The sequence below is a fragment of the Cucurbita maxima genome, unplaced genomic scaffold, assembly GCF_002738345.1.
Source record: "Cucurbita maxima cultivar Rimu unplaced genomic scaffold, Cmax_1.0 Cma_Scf00024, whole genome shotgun sequence".
Lineage (NCBI taxonomy): Eukaryota > Viridiplantae > Streptophyta > Magnoliopsida > Cucurbitales > Cucurbitaceae > Cucurbita > Cucurbita maxima.
This window is the reverse complement of record NW_019272040.1, coordinates 3608325-3620741: the sequence shown is the minus strand read 5'-3', so window position 1 is coordinate 3620741 and position 12417 is coordinate 3608325. Positions and strand designations below refer to the sequence as shown.

Here is a 12417-nt window from a genome sequence, read left to right as displayed (position 1 = left end):
GGGGAAGTTTAATGCAGATATTGATTAATTTTATTAGAGAACGGTTTAAACCTACTACATTTGGTTGCTATGGAAACACCTAAGATATTAAATCCTAGGTAGGTTTCTGCCAAAGAAACTTCATTCTCCTTTGCCCATCAGAGCTGCTGTAGAAACAAAAAGAAAAAGAAAAAGGATTTATTGATATCAAAGACTGAAATGATATGTATGACATATTCTACCACTTTATAGATTAAAGTGTTTAACCACAAAAGTAACACCAATACACATTAATATTATTATTATTTATTACATGCAAGACTATGATCTTATTTCAACCTTCTCTGCCATGTCTTCTTCATCCTCCTTTTCTGACTTTAATTTGGAGCTTTTGGGTCTTGTATTATTGTAGTCACTGCCATCTCTGCTATCCACAACCAACAACAATTCAAATCTCAAAAAAATACTCTTTATTCATATATATATATATATATATATATATATTTATTGAGCTATGATCTTAGTTTTATTTATTTACCTGATGAATTGGTCGGGCGAACACTCCCCATAAACGAGTTTAGTGAAACATTCCTAACCAAAAAGATAAAACAAACTTTAAAAACTATTTTTTCAGTTTCAAAACTTGGTTTAGATATTGATTATGAGCAAACTCACAGTAGCTGAAGATTGCCAAAGTTAACAAGTTGCAGAAGAGTAAAGGGGATGTTGCCGCTAAAATTGTTGTTATCCAATCTCCTGTAATAAAACACAAGTTCACAGCCCCAAAAGATGGCTTCTAAATTTCAAAGACAGAGTGGCAACGCACAAAGGCTTACAAATTCTTCAAAGAAGTCAAGGCCCCAAAAGATGTAGGAATTATTCCACTAAAACTGTTGTCATGTGCTTCACTATACCAAATAAATTGTATGTTGTTTTATGGCAAACATCTTCGTAGAAATCACTGCTTTTTGAACCTCAAAAAATGACCATTTCAGTTGGCACTTACAAGAAAACCAAAGAGCTCAAATTTCCCAAGGAAGGTGGTAAAGACCCTGAGAACTTGTTTTTGGACAGGAACAAACTCCTCAGATTGCTCAACATCCCTATCTCCTTTGGAATTAGCCCACTCAAATTGTTGTCGTTAATGATCCTGAAAATTTCATCAAAATTCATGTTACAAGCTGAGTAGATAACATTATACTATACAGAGATAAACATTTGAAAAGCTAAATCTTACAAGAACTGAAGATTTGGCAAGTTTGCGAGTTGGGGAATGAGGGGTCCAGAGAGACTAGCATTGCCAAGATCCCTTCAAACAGAAAATAAGATTTGTGTTGAAATCACAGGTAATAAAAAGAGTAAGGCTATGCATGAGGTTAAAGTTTGAGAGAGTAGAATGTGTTACACTCGGGTGACCGTGTTATTGATGTTGCAGGTGATGTGGAACCAAGTGCATGGATTTACAAGAGACGGGTCCCAGCTTTGGAGGACATTGTTTGGATCAACCAGTTCAGACTTCCATGCAGCAAGAGCATCCCCTGTCATTTCAACCACACACATTCAAAAATGCTCAAACCCTTAAGGTAATTAAGATGTTTTCTTCTAATTTGTCCCTCTAAATTTTTGTAATTGAAACACCATATACATGAAAAGTTAGAGCGTAGAATTTGAGAATGTGAATGAAAATTTCTCTGGTATGCCTTCAGTTTACCTTCTGAGTTGCAGAGGACTGCAGCAATGGAAGAAGCCAATGATAGAAAGAAAACCAAATCTCTGAAACTGGCCATGGTTCGAGTAAATTTTGACCCAAATCTTTGTTCATCTTCCGTTGCTTGTTGGGTTCCTTTTTATATGATTTTTTGGTTGAGTTTTATGGTACTGATTGAACAAAGACAGTAAGCTGAAATGTTTGCTCGGTTGAAATGGTCTAAACTTTTGAGGGTCAAATGGTTGTAATTAAAAGAAAGATTTAGAGTTGATTTAATAGGTAAAATCACTTCATAAGAGTTATATGTATATGTATATGTATATAATGGTCAAATTCCAATTTATAGAATAATATATATCGTGGAAGAGAAAAATCAAGGCTGTATTAATTTTAATTAGGTATCTGTCATGGGGCCTACTCATTTGAATAAATAAATGTGTTCAAAGGTAGAACGTTGCATTTGGAAACTGCCTATTGGAAGATTACGTGTAACTTCGAGAACTATTTTTTTAAGATTTAAGGTGAGGAAATAATGAGTAATTAATCATATTTTATCATTAAGAACTTCTGTTAATAGATTTCTGGAAGATTGAACAATAAAATGTATTAATTTATGGAGAGACCAAGTTAGAATATATTGGCACCATCTGTTCTGTTCTGAATGCTTGACTCGATCTTCTTTGTTGAACTTTGTGGCACATAAAATAATATTAAATGTCCTGAAATAAAAATAACCTTTGTAGGGTATAATTTATAATTATGTGCTCTCTAGCTCTGTGTTTTGGTATTTTTGGATAGTGCACAGTAGGTTGAAAAGAGGACGAAGAGTGAAGTGTTGAGTCTATAGGGTGACCCATAAAAAAGATTCTCTGAAAATAGGCGTTGGGGGGGGGGGGGGGGGGGGGGGGGGGGGGGGGGGGGGGGGGGGGGGGGGGGGGGGGGGGGGGGGGGGGGGGGGGGGGGGGGGGGGGGGGGGGGGGGGGGGGGGGGGGGGGGGGGGGGGGGGGGGGGGGGGCTTCATCTATAGAAATGGCCAACACCAACACCAATTTTAGAAGTTCAATTGTACAGAATATATTCCGAGGCACAAATCTCGATGAGTGTAGAGTGTAGAGTGCATAGCATGTTGTTGTGGAGCTGCCGCTAATTTTAACATATAAAACCAAACTTCAATCCACACATACACAAATTCTCCTTTTGGTTCAAAAGGAATGCACACAAGGGGGCTTTAATTCCTTTTCTACTCGGGAAGAAAGGAAGTAATGTTCAACATGGGAATGGAGAGTCATGTATTGTAGCCAAGGATGACTTGCCTGCAGCCTGCAGCCTGCAACTCCATGAAAGGGATCTGTAAAAGCTGCCATCGTCTTTAAGCGGACGTTCTGCCGTGGCATACCCCCTGCAGGCAGTCTCTTTGGCTATCGAGACCGGCTCTTATTTCTCATGCCGGGCCTTCGCTTCCAGATTCAAAACCGCAGCATTCCAATTAGATTCATCTGCATCTGGGCAGCACCCCAATGAACTCAGGTATATCATCTTTTCCAAGATGTTTCTTCACGGCTTACTTGTGTGATACCAGATAGTACCATCAAGGATCAGAGTTCAAGTCCCCTCAAAACCAAGCAGGAAAACCAAATTAAGAAGGAAAAGAAGCCCCTATGAACGATTCGTCCGAAGGGGGAGATGCATGGTCAAAATGTAATTTGAGAAGTTAAAAACAAATGACGATAGGGGGATGCAGATAGTGTGCAGCCAAGGGAAATTAATTGGACAAACGTATGCAATCTAGACTTGTAAGGTGAATGAACAAAAGGTGTATGAAATGACTTGTAAGGTGAATGAATAAAAATATGTACTTGGTTCTATCACGAGTGTACGTATGCACACATCTCCAATCTTTGCCTATCCCTCCTAAGTGTAACAAGAATATCTCAACAAGAGCACAAGAGTAGAGCAAAAACTGACTGCACACAACGGAAAATAACCGCGTGGAAAAGTAGCAGCTCGTGAAAATCAAGCAGGCAACGCAAGGCTTTGCTGTGTCCAGTTTGAAGGATCCATCACAGCACACTTATCCAATTTCTCAAAATCGCCAACCTAAACAAAAGATAGATAGAATAGTTAATTACTCCAATTGTCTATAACAGAGCAAAGTGTCAAATAATCAACATGTAGATTACAAGAAGCAACTGAGAGAATGAAAGATGACCGGAAATAGTCATACCTTTTCCTTGCAGCTGGGGCAATAGTGATACTTGTGCCAAAGGCAGTCCATTGAAGGACAAAGAAAGCATACTCCCAACATAAGTGGAATCATACAACCAACCACAGCAGCTGAACTTATCTTTGATCTGTAGAGGTCACGAAAGTATCATAACCAGATGAAGAACAAACATAATTATTCAATTGAACGCAAACAGACAACATCCGCCTCTCTCCCCCCACTCCCCGCCTACATCTTCTTGGTCAAAATAAATGTACACAAACTTTTGCTGTTCAACCATGATAAATCATATCGGTGGCCTGCTACCAACAAGTGTTGAGCTTACGTGCATCAACATTTTTTGTAAGAGTGTAAGCAATTCCAACATTTGGGCTTATAGTCCTTTATGCTTCTATCACTAAAAACAAACCTATTTGATTTATGCTATTATTGTGATTGTCATAGATGTTGTTGAACAAAAAAAAAAAATCGATTTGACTGACAAGTCCTGCACGATAAAATTTCAAATGCCCCGGTTGCAAGGCAAAGCAATGCTGCCTCACTAACAATAATAATGCTCGGAGCATCTTTGGTAAAAGTAAACCAATTGAATGTTTGTAAAATGAAAAGGGATTTACAACCAAACAAAAGTTGTTGGTATGGTGTAAAGCATTTGGGAGGCCTTGAATTTATATCACTTTGCACCTGCGTCCTGACTGAACTGTTATATAATCCAACTAGATTTATGTAAGAAGCCAAACACAAACAGCAATCGCTCGGAACTACCACAATCTGGTGAACATTATTATTTAACCATAGTAAAGTAAATAATTTGAATTACTTGTTAAAACATATCGACAAGCACCACAAAATACTTGCCTTGGGTTGTAAGCAAGATCAACCCAAAACAATTTTACGCATACAAGTATTCAAATCCTAAACACCAAAATTAGGTGAAAGAAAGAAAAACGGGGAAGGCCCATTGATCAATCAAATAGAAGTTCCAAAAAAAAAAAAAAATAAATAAATAAATAAACGCAGAATTTCAAAAAGATAAAAGAGAGGAGAAAAGCAACGCAGACGCAGTGGTAGAGAGAAGGTAGAAAGGGCACCTGACGGTGGTGAGACCGGAATTTCCACAATAAACACAGTAGAAAGGAGCAGGAGTGTCGCGGAACATGGTTTGCTGGATAGGAACCCCCTGGGGATCGTCAAAGATGGCGTCGGGCGCGGTCTTTCCGACCTGAGTTCCGACGACCGGGGTGTCGTCCTTGGACATGTTTGGAAAGGTTTTTCCCTGTGGTGGTCCGACGGCGAATCGGAAAAACGAAAAACGGCGGTAGGGGAGGATTACAATGGAAGGGAAGAGGAGAAATTTGGCGTAAGAAAATTGGTTTAGGTTTGGCCTCGCATGGAGACGTCGTATGATAGCTTCGTTTTTTCTTTTTAATTTAATTGGGGTTTACGAAAATGCTAAATTAACTGAACTATGATGCTATTGGTCCAAAATTATAAGTTTGAATTAACATGATCTGAAAACAATTAATTATTTATTGGTTGTCTCCAATGATGGAACAAATAGCGGACGTGACATTCAGATATTCCAAATGCTCAAAACAAAAAGAGACACTAATTTTGAAGAGGAAGAGGAAGAAACACAGGACAATTTTAATTCAATTCAATTCAATTAACCTAACCAATTCTAACACCAATACTTTCTTCTTCCCAACAACCCCCACGCGCACCTTCACTTCGTTTGCTTTTGCTATTTTCTTTTCTTTTTTTCTTTAAACGAATTTCAATTCCCTTTCTTCTTCTTCTTCTTCTTCTTCTTCTTCTTCTTCTTCTTCTTCGCCTTCTCCGCCATGAAATCTCCCGATATGGCCGCGATTACCCATTCTCTCGAGCACTCTTTCCGCACCTTCTCCCTCAACCACCGTCTCGCATCGTCTTCCCCTTCTTTCTTGGACCACGAACAACCTCATCATCAGCTCCACACTACCTTGGACCTCAACTCTCACATCTCCCTCCCTCCTTTCTGGGAACAATGCCTCGATTTGAAGGTCTGTGTAACCATTCTCGACTTGCTTTTCATTTTGTCCTCTTCTTTCTTGTTCCACCTTCCAGTTCTTTCGTTTTTCCTTTTTTCTTCTTCTTTTCCTCTTCTAACCTCCCTTCATTTAATGCCAAAGCCGCATATGGCAGATCTCTGGAAATTCTGTTGTCTTGTACTTTTCATTAATTTTATGATAGCTTTGGGTTTGATCTTTAATGACTTTCTCATCCCATTAATTTGCCTTTATCATTTGCTTTCTTCGTTTCTTTCCTTACTGCCGCTCGGAATCGAAACCCTAGAATTAATTAATTTCACACTTCCTTTATCGTCCGCCATTTTTCGCTTCTCTTTTCGTACGACAGATCAGAAACAGCTTTCTGGATTTTGGATTCCCTGCCTCTTCTATTTTCTTTTATTTTTTTCTTTCCAATTTTCAATAAACTTTTGCGATTCAGTTCCGTTTGGTCTTCCAGACAGGGGAAGTCTACTACAGAAACTGCCGGACCGGAATGAGAGTAAAGGAAGATCCGAGGAGGGCGAAAGATTTATACTCGGAAGACGACGACGACGACGACGACGATGATGACGAGAGCTCGTCGGACGGGGGCAGCGAGGAATCGTGTTCTTCGTCATCTTACGCCGGTAGTAGACAGCAATACCCGAGGGAAAACGAGGAGGAGGTGCTGGTGGTGGCGGGATGCAAGCGATGCTTCATGTACTTCATGGTGCCGAAACAGGTCGAAGGTTGCCCCAAATGCAGCAGCAGTCGTCTTGTTCATTTCGATCGGACCCACGACAATAATGGCTTCCCATGACAAGGAACCATATATATTTCTGAAAAAGAAAATCAAACTGTAATTAGGTTATATGACCTGACAAAAAATATTTGATTCTTTTCCTTGGGATTAAAAGCAAATGGGGTTTGAATTTTTCTTGTGCTCTAGCTCGCGTCATGTCCAGGATGTGTATGATGTCTCAGTGTGTGTTGATGCGTATGGATTAAAAAAGTTTGATTAATTGGGAAGAGAAAGAAAGAGAATCTCTGGCATGGGCTGCCATGGATATGCCTGAGAGAGGTACGAAAAAATGTGCAGGTCTGAAAGGGATGGTCAACGACTCAAACCAAGAAGAAGGAATATTATTTTGCTCGTGAAGACAGCGACTTGTTGCTTTCATTACAACCCACCAAACATTGAATCGGACGCTGTGATTTTTTTATTATTATTATTATTATTATTTTATTTTATGGGTAAACTGTGATTATATAATGGAAATGAATATGAAATGATTTAAAATACAAACATACATTAATAAAGCTCAACCCTTTTTGTTATAACTTCTTCTCGCATTGAATGCCACAAAATTATCGATACAGTTTTAGTTATGTATATATTTTCTTGTATGACGTGAGTTGAAGCAAATGATGCGGAGGGGTGCCTAGAAATGAACCCAAAGCCGAAAGCCATTGATTTGATGGTTGACAACTAAAGAATTCTTTATTTATAATTAGGGGTTGACTTTTGTATTGTAATTATTTATTGGACAGCTTACATCCATGTTAGGTGGCATCCAATTGGAAAAGGGTGAAACGCAAAACTATGATTAATTTGTAGTTTTGAATATTATCCCGATTCATTTATGAATTGCATAACAAAGGAATTCCGTGTTTGGGGCGAGCCCGCCCATGTAACCTACCTGAACCAAAATTAGAGACCCAAAAAGAAGAACTAATTGAGAAGCAAGAAAGAAGAAAGAGTCGGAGAGAGAGTGAGAAACGTTAAAGACGGCGACGGATCTGTAATAGAAGATTGTGATGGGAGATGTATGTTGAAGAGACTCGGAAGCCGCCCTGAGAAACAGAAACAATGAGGATGCTGGAAATGGCAGAGTGAATGGGTGCAAGGACAGAGAAGGAGGAGGAGAGGGAGGGAGGGGGACTTCGAAAGCTTCTGTTGCGGCGAAGAAGGTCAAATAGCATTTTTGCGGTTTAGAAAGAAGGATGCATACGATAGATGTGGATCCTAATTTCGAAACTTACAAAAACAGGCCCAACACACTTACACACCCTATTATGGGCCTATCTATATTCATCACCCTCGCTGTTATTATTTTTTTTTAACAAAAATAAAGGGTTTTATTTTATGATATACTACGATAGTATAAAGTGAGGGCAATGAGAATAGGAGTCTCATTACTGTAAAAAACAGAAAGAAAAAAACACTTACGGGGGAGCTGAAAACTGAGCAATGACAAAAAAAAAAAAAAAAAAGGCTGAAAATAAAGCAAACAGCGGCATTGCGTTCTTGGAATTATTAAACTAACTGCCTCATTGCATTACAAACAGTTCAAATTCATTCATCTGTTATATAAAAAAGAGAGGAAGTAGGTGACGGGGCCCAGCAGGGGAGACCCCCCCCCATGAAGTCCGGCTTTGCACGCGCAGTCAGGTTCCGATGGGAGGGACCCACACCCGGCGCACGTCCATGCAAACACCACCCCCTGGGTCCCACTTTCAAAGCACGTCCCTGCTGTCATGTTTTCTTTTTCTCTATTTGCCCTATTTAATATAGATTTATTTATTTTGTGTGAAATAATTGAAGGAGAAGAATCAGATGAAGGTATAAAGTGCAGAAGAGGAAGGAGAGAAAGAGAAAGAAGAGGAGACGGGGGATTTGTGCAATTCCTCATTATTAAAACTTTCCATTTCCCTTTTCATTTCAAAGTGGCAAAATATTATTTATGTAATGCAGAGTTTGAATATATGAAAAGTAAAAGAAAAAAAAGAAAAAGGAAAAGAGGGAGCCCTTTTGCCTTTGTAATCATTTCTCCCAGCCCCCCAACTCGAACAAATTTTAAAATTTGGAACACAAACAAAAAGTGAATCTTAGCTTTGGGTGCCCTCTAACTAAGACTTGTCTCCATCACAAGATCGTGTTGGTGTGGGGCTTACAACCCAAACCCTAAATTCAATTACTATTCCTTCCTTCCTTCATCCTTCCATGCCTGTAAACCAAGTAATAAAAATAAAAAACCAACCAACCAACAAGCCGCTTTGTTCCTTCATATCCAGATCTGACCCATCCAGTGTGCCCCCACATTCCCATGCCCTTACCCGCTTCGCCCTTAGGCTTCACCCTTAAATTCCCAGTTCCACCACATGCATGCACTGACATGCACACTCACCCTAAACCCACTTCTCATAAAACTTAAAAAACACTTATTATTATTCCTTCATCATTTTTGTTAATCTAACACTCAAATTACTACTCAACCAAGTTACACAACTGACATGTTCTATCACGCCACATCATACGTACTTCTAAGTTAAAAGGAAAAAGGAAAAAGAAAGAGAAAAAGGCGAATGCAGGGGGCAAGAAAGCAAGAAAGGATGTGTGGGGATACAAAACTGGGGCATTGACCCCCCTCATGCAAAACTCCCCATATTCCCCAAATAAACCAGATGCTCTTTCCATATTCCCCTCTCTCTTTCAATTTGTAGAGAGAGAAAGAGAGAGGAGATAAAGGATAGGCTTTTGTTTATTGTTTGATGGGTTGGCAAGAAAATGGTCAGCTTTTTCAGATCAAAACATATTTTCCTTTTAGTTTTAACTTGGGTACGTATCCCATGCCTTTTTATATATGTACACATATATATAACATCAATAAACAAGTATATTATATTGAATTTGTTAAATAAATGCCAAGAGAATTTAAAATAAAAAATAAACCCACGCCAGCCTCCATGGCTGACGCTTCCCCATCCCATATGTCTTTTTGAATGAATGTTTCGATTCTGGGATCGAGGACGAACACCATCATCATCATTCTCTGTTTTCTTTTTTTCTTTTTTTAAAATTTAATATTCTCTTGTTTGTTTAACAATATTCTCTGATGGATTCCTTTCCTTTCCTGGTTTCTGATTATGGCCTTCCACTTTGGCCAATCTTTAAATTAAATTAAATTAAATTAAATTAAATTAAATTAAATTATTAAACGAGTAGGCGACTGTTTTGTTTTGTTTTTTTTTTTAATTTTTTCCAATTCCCGAAACCAGAATGTAATTGTGGGATAATGAGGAGGAGGTTTTTATGCGATGTTGTAAAAACAAATAAGTAAATGAATAAATAAATATTATAGTTGTTGAAGAATGAACAATATATAAGAGCAAGGAGTGGGCACCTTGTTATTCATATTCCCTTTGTTTTTTTGTATCCCTCCACCCCGCAAGCTTCCAAAGAAACAGAATGAAAGGGAACTGAGATTTGCAACATTCATTCATTCATCCATTCATATAAATTCAATTCACTTCCTTCCTCCTACTTCATCTCCTTTTCCTGCGATGACTCATTTCCAGTCTTCTTCCCATACTCCCAACACTCCCAACCATAACTCTCTTCATGACCCCTCCGCCCCCCCTGATAAGGCTTGGCTCCGCCTTAGCATCGCCCCCACTCATCTCCACCATCCTCAACCACCCGCCTTTGCCTTTGACGCCGCCGGACTCAAAATAAATGAGTCTTTGCCTCACCTTTCCACCCCATTTCAACTCCACCCTGCACTTCACCCTCCTACCTCCAACTCCCACGTCCTCAGGGTCATTGACCCTCCCCGCCGCCCTCAATCCGGGATTTGGTTTTCTCTCCAACCTTTGGAATTAAACCAGTATGAAAACTCAACCTAATTACACCCCATCTTACGTTTTTGTGAATCCCCATTTTTTATTTTATTTCTTGTTTACTTTTTGTAATGTAGAGGGAAACACCCGGCGTTGCCTCAGAGATCCACCACCTACTTGAGAATCAAGTATCATTTCTTGTCCTTTTTTTCTTGTTTTTCTTAAAGTAGGATGTGGGTTTGATTTCAAATCTTCCGTATAATATAGGTTGATTAAGTTTTATGAAGCCTGTAATAATTAAGTTTGAATGGTTGTGAAGGGATGGAAGAATGAGAGTTGGATTAGTAATGAAGTATTTGGTGAAAAAGCTGAGACTGGAAAGCGAAACAGAGGTATTTATTAATAAACACACTTCTTCTTCCCCTTTTTCTTCAACACACATGTTGTTTGAATAAAATTTGTTACCCAGAAATCGAATTTAATATGTTAATCCCTTCTCTACCATCTTGGTTATTTAGGTTTAACCTAGTCTTTCTTTACATTTAAAAAAGAAAAAAAAGAAACACAGAAGTTTGTAGTAGTATTACTTTTAGGAATATGGGTGTGATTGAGATGAAAAGCTTTTGTCTTGTCGATATCTAGGAAATTGGGTCATTTTTTTAATCTTTCTAAAAATTGGGGCTCAACCTTTCTTGTCTGATTCGTTATGGATGCTTGTGTGTTTTTTTTCTTTTTCCTCTCTCTCGAAAAAAAGAGAAAAGAAAAAGAAAAAGACAAGAGTGGTATGAGTAAAGGTTGATGAACAGATTTAATTTTAAAATGATGGGATTATGGGTAAAACAAATCATAAAAACCGACACCAAAACCACGAACAAATGAAAAATATTAACAATAAACTCAAGAAGTTAGAAAAGGGGTTGCTAATTTTTGTATTCATAGCTGTTCCTCAATATAATTGAAACTCAAGAATCGATGTTACTGCAAATAATGAAAGATAATTGAAGGAGATGCATGTGTAGGAGAGGTTATGTTTTAAAATGGTGTTAAAATGGCCATAAATTGATGTTAAAACGAGGTTATGTTTCTTCCTACGCATTATTTATAATTTTTTGTTTCATTATTTTCTACAATTATTGATGTCACCAATACTATATAATTGAAGACTTGATTATCATGTGTAATATATATTTGTGATTATTTAGGACACGCCCAGGCATTCCGTTTGGTGAGCATTAGAACGAGGAGTCAACTCAACTCTAATTATGAAGCCCTTTTGTTGTATTTTATTTTATTTAGTATGATATTGATATTGATATTGATATTGATATTGCATGGAACAGACAGCTATTGCATGCCTTATTGTTGTCTTCGTTGACTCGGAATTAGAAGTCGATGTTTGTGATTATTGTCTATTTGAATTGGATTTGATAATATAATAATAACGGAAAATGGAAATGAAACGCAGGTAGAGATATGGTGCAGAGGGGAAAAGGTGGAAGGTTGGTTGACGATGCAGCAGATTAGAGACAACATATGGACCTCTCAACACTCCTCTTTGACTTTGCTTCCACATTCCTCAACCATTCCTCACATCATGCTTCTTCACTACTCCTACTCCTACTCCTACTCCTACTCCTACTAATCCCCTGTTCCCCATTCTTCCTCTTCTTTCTTAAGCTGTTCAGTGTAATTATTTACTTTCCTCCTGCCTCTTGCTAATTCATTTCTTTTTCTTCCCTCTGCTCTGTTCTGTTCTCTTCTCTTCTCTACCCGGCTACCCGGCTATAATGCAAATTAATGGTATGGGCTCATTGTACGGCCTTTGTTGGGCTTGGGGGAGGCGGTGGACGTCAAGG

At 38.5% G+C, this 12417-nt stretch overlaps 4 protein-coding genes across 8 annotated transcripts; 2 read left to right on the top strand and 2 right to left on the bottom strand.

Moving 5' to 3' along the window:
- Positions 1-189: 189 nt before the first annotated feature.
- On the bottom strand, positions 190-1951 carry LOC111497719 (leucine-rich repeat protein 1-like). Of its 2 annotated transcripts, none has more exons than XM_023148612.1 (8): positions 1691-1951; positions 1385-1517; positions 1217-1288; positions 986-1129; positions 816-887; positions 655-735; positions 518-570; positions 190-403 (listed from the first exon to the last, which is right to left on the bottom strand). In XM_023148612.1, the coding sequence occupies exons 1-8, from the start codon at positions 1764-1766 to the stop codon at positions 357-359; spliced, it is 678 nt and encodes a 225-aa protein (XP_023004380.1). In that variant the 5' UTR covers positions 1767-1951; the 3' UTR covers positions 190-356. The 2 variants fall into 2 exon arrangements, with proteins under 2 accessions (XP_023004380.1, XP_023004379.1); XM_023148611.1 differs by having other exon boundaries at positions 200-406.
- Positions 1952-2813: 862 nt separating this feature from the next.
- Positions 2814-5567, bottom strand: LOC111497692 (GSH-induced LITAF domain protein-like). 2 transcript variants are annotated; one of them, XR_002720652.1, is made up of 4 exons: positions 5003-5567; positions 3912-4038; positions 3544-3784; positions 2814-3298 (listed from the first exon to the last, which is right to left on the bottom strand). XR_002720652.1 is itself a non-coding variant. In XM_023148582.1 (3 exons), the coding sequence occupies exons 1-3, from the start codon at positions 5167-5169 to the stop codon at positions 3701-3703; spliced, it is 378 nt and encodes a 125-aa protein (XP_023004350.1). In that variant the 5' UTR covers positions 5170-5567; the 3' UTR covers positions 2814-3700. The 2 variants fall into 2 exon arrangements, 1 of the variants encoding a protein (XP_023004350.1); XM_023148582.1 differs by having other exon boundaries at positions 2814-3784.
- A 111-nt stretch (positions 5568-5678) lies between these two features.
- LOC111498029 (small acidic protein-like) lies at positions 5679-7100 on the top strand. Of its 2 annotated transcripts, none has more exons than XM_023149082.1 (2): positions 5679-5953; positions 6402-7100. In XM_023149082.1, the coding sequence occupies exons 1-2, from the start codon at positions 5756-5758 to the stop codon at positions 6759-6761; spliced, it is 558 nt and encodes a 185-aa protein (XP_023004850.1). In that variant the 5' UTR covers positions 5679-5755; the 3' UTR covers positions 6762-7100. The 2 variants fall into 2 exon arrangements, with proteins under 2 accessions (XP_023004850.1, XP_023004851.1); XM_023149083.1 differs by having other exon boundaries at positions 5690-5953; positions 6420-7100.
- A 3054-nt stretch (positions 7101-10154) lies between these two features.
- On the top strand, positions 10155-12290 carry LOC111498203 (protein LAX PANICLE 2-like). Of its 2 annotated transcripts, none has more exons than XM_023149344.1 (4): positions 10155-10608; positions 10699-10749; positions 10881-10953; positions 12027-12290. In XM_023149344.1, exons 1-4 carry the CDS (start codon positions 10286-10288, stop codon positions 12201-12203), a joined length of 624 nt encoding a protein of 207 aa, XP_023005112.1. In that variant the 5' UTR covers positions 10155-10285; the 3' UTR covers positions 12204-12290. The 2 variants fall into 2 exon arrangements, with proteins under 2 accessions (XP_023005112.1, XP_023005113.1); XM_023149345.1 differs by lacking the exon at positions 12027-12290 and adding an exon at positions 11764-11832.
- Positions 12291-12417: the final 127 nt, after the last annotated feature.

What these genes read in the sequence shown, in the direction of transcription:
- LOC111498029 (XM_023149082.1), top strand. Translation starts at nt 5,756, where the DNA reads ATGAAATCTCCCGATATGGCCGCGATTACCCATTCTCTCGAGCACTCT. An exon ending in AACAATGCCTCGATTTGAAG is followed by an intron (nt 5,954 to 6,401) that starts GTCTGTGTAACC and finishes TTTGCGATTCAG; the next exon opens with TTCCGTTTGGTCTTCCAGAC.
- LOC111497692 (XM_023148582.1), bottom strand. Translation starts at nt 5,169, where the DNA reads ATGTCCAAGGACGACACCCCGGTCGTCGGAACTCAGGTCGGAAAGACC. An exon ending in TCCGGTCTCACCACCGTCAG is followed by an intron (nt 4,039 to 5,002) that starts GTGCCCTTTCTA and finishes TGACCTCTACAG; the next exon opens with ATCAAAGATAAGTTCAGCTG. An exon ending in GCCCCAGCTGCAAGGAAAAG is followed by an intron (nt 3,785 to 3,911) that starts GTATGACTATTT and finishes TCTTTTGTTTAG; the next exon opens with GTTGGCGATTTTGAGAAATT.
- LOC111497719 (XM_023148611.1), bottom strand. Translation starts at nt 1,766, where the DNA reads ATGGCCAGTTTCAGAGATTTGGTTTTCTTTCTATCATTGGCTTCTTCC. An exon ending in TTGCCAAATCTTCAGTTCTT is followed by an intron (nt 1,130 to 1,216) that starts GTAAGATTTAGC and finishes TGAAATTTTCAG; the next exon opens with GATCATTAACGACAACAATT. An exon ending in TTGAGCTCTTTGGTTTTCTT is followed by an intron (nt 888 to 985) that starts GTAAGTGCCAAC and finishes TATTTGGTATAG; the next exon opens with TGAAGCACATGACAACAGTT.
- LOC111498203 (XM_023149344.1), top strand. Translation starts at nt 10,286, where the DNA reads ATGACTCATTTCCAGTCTTCTTCCCATACTCCCAACACTCCCAACCAT. An exon ending in CAACCTTTGGAATTAAACCA is followed by an intron (nt 10,609 to 10,698) that starts GTATGAAAACTC and finishes TTTGTAATGTAG; the next exon opens with AGGGAAACACCCGGCGTTGC. An exon ending in GACTGGAAAGCGAAACAGAG is followed by an intron (nt 10,954 to 12,026) that starts GTATTTATTAAT and finishes AATGAAACGCAG; the next exon opens with GTAGAGATATGGTGCAGAGG.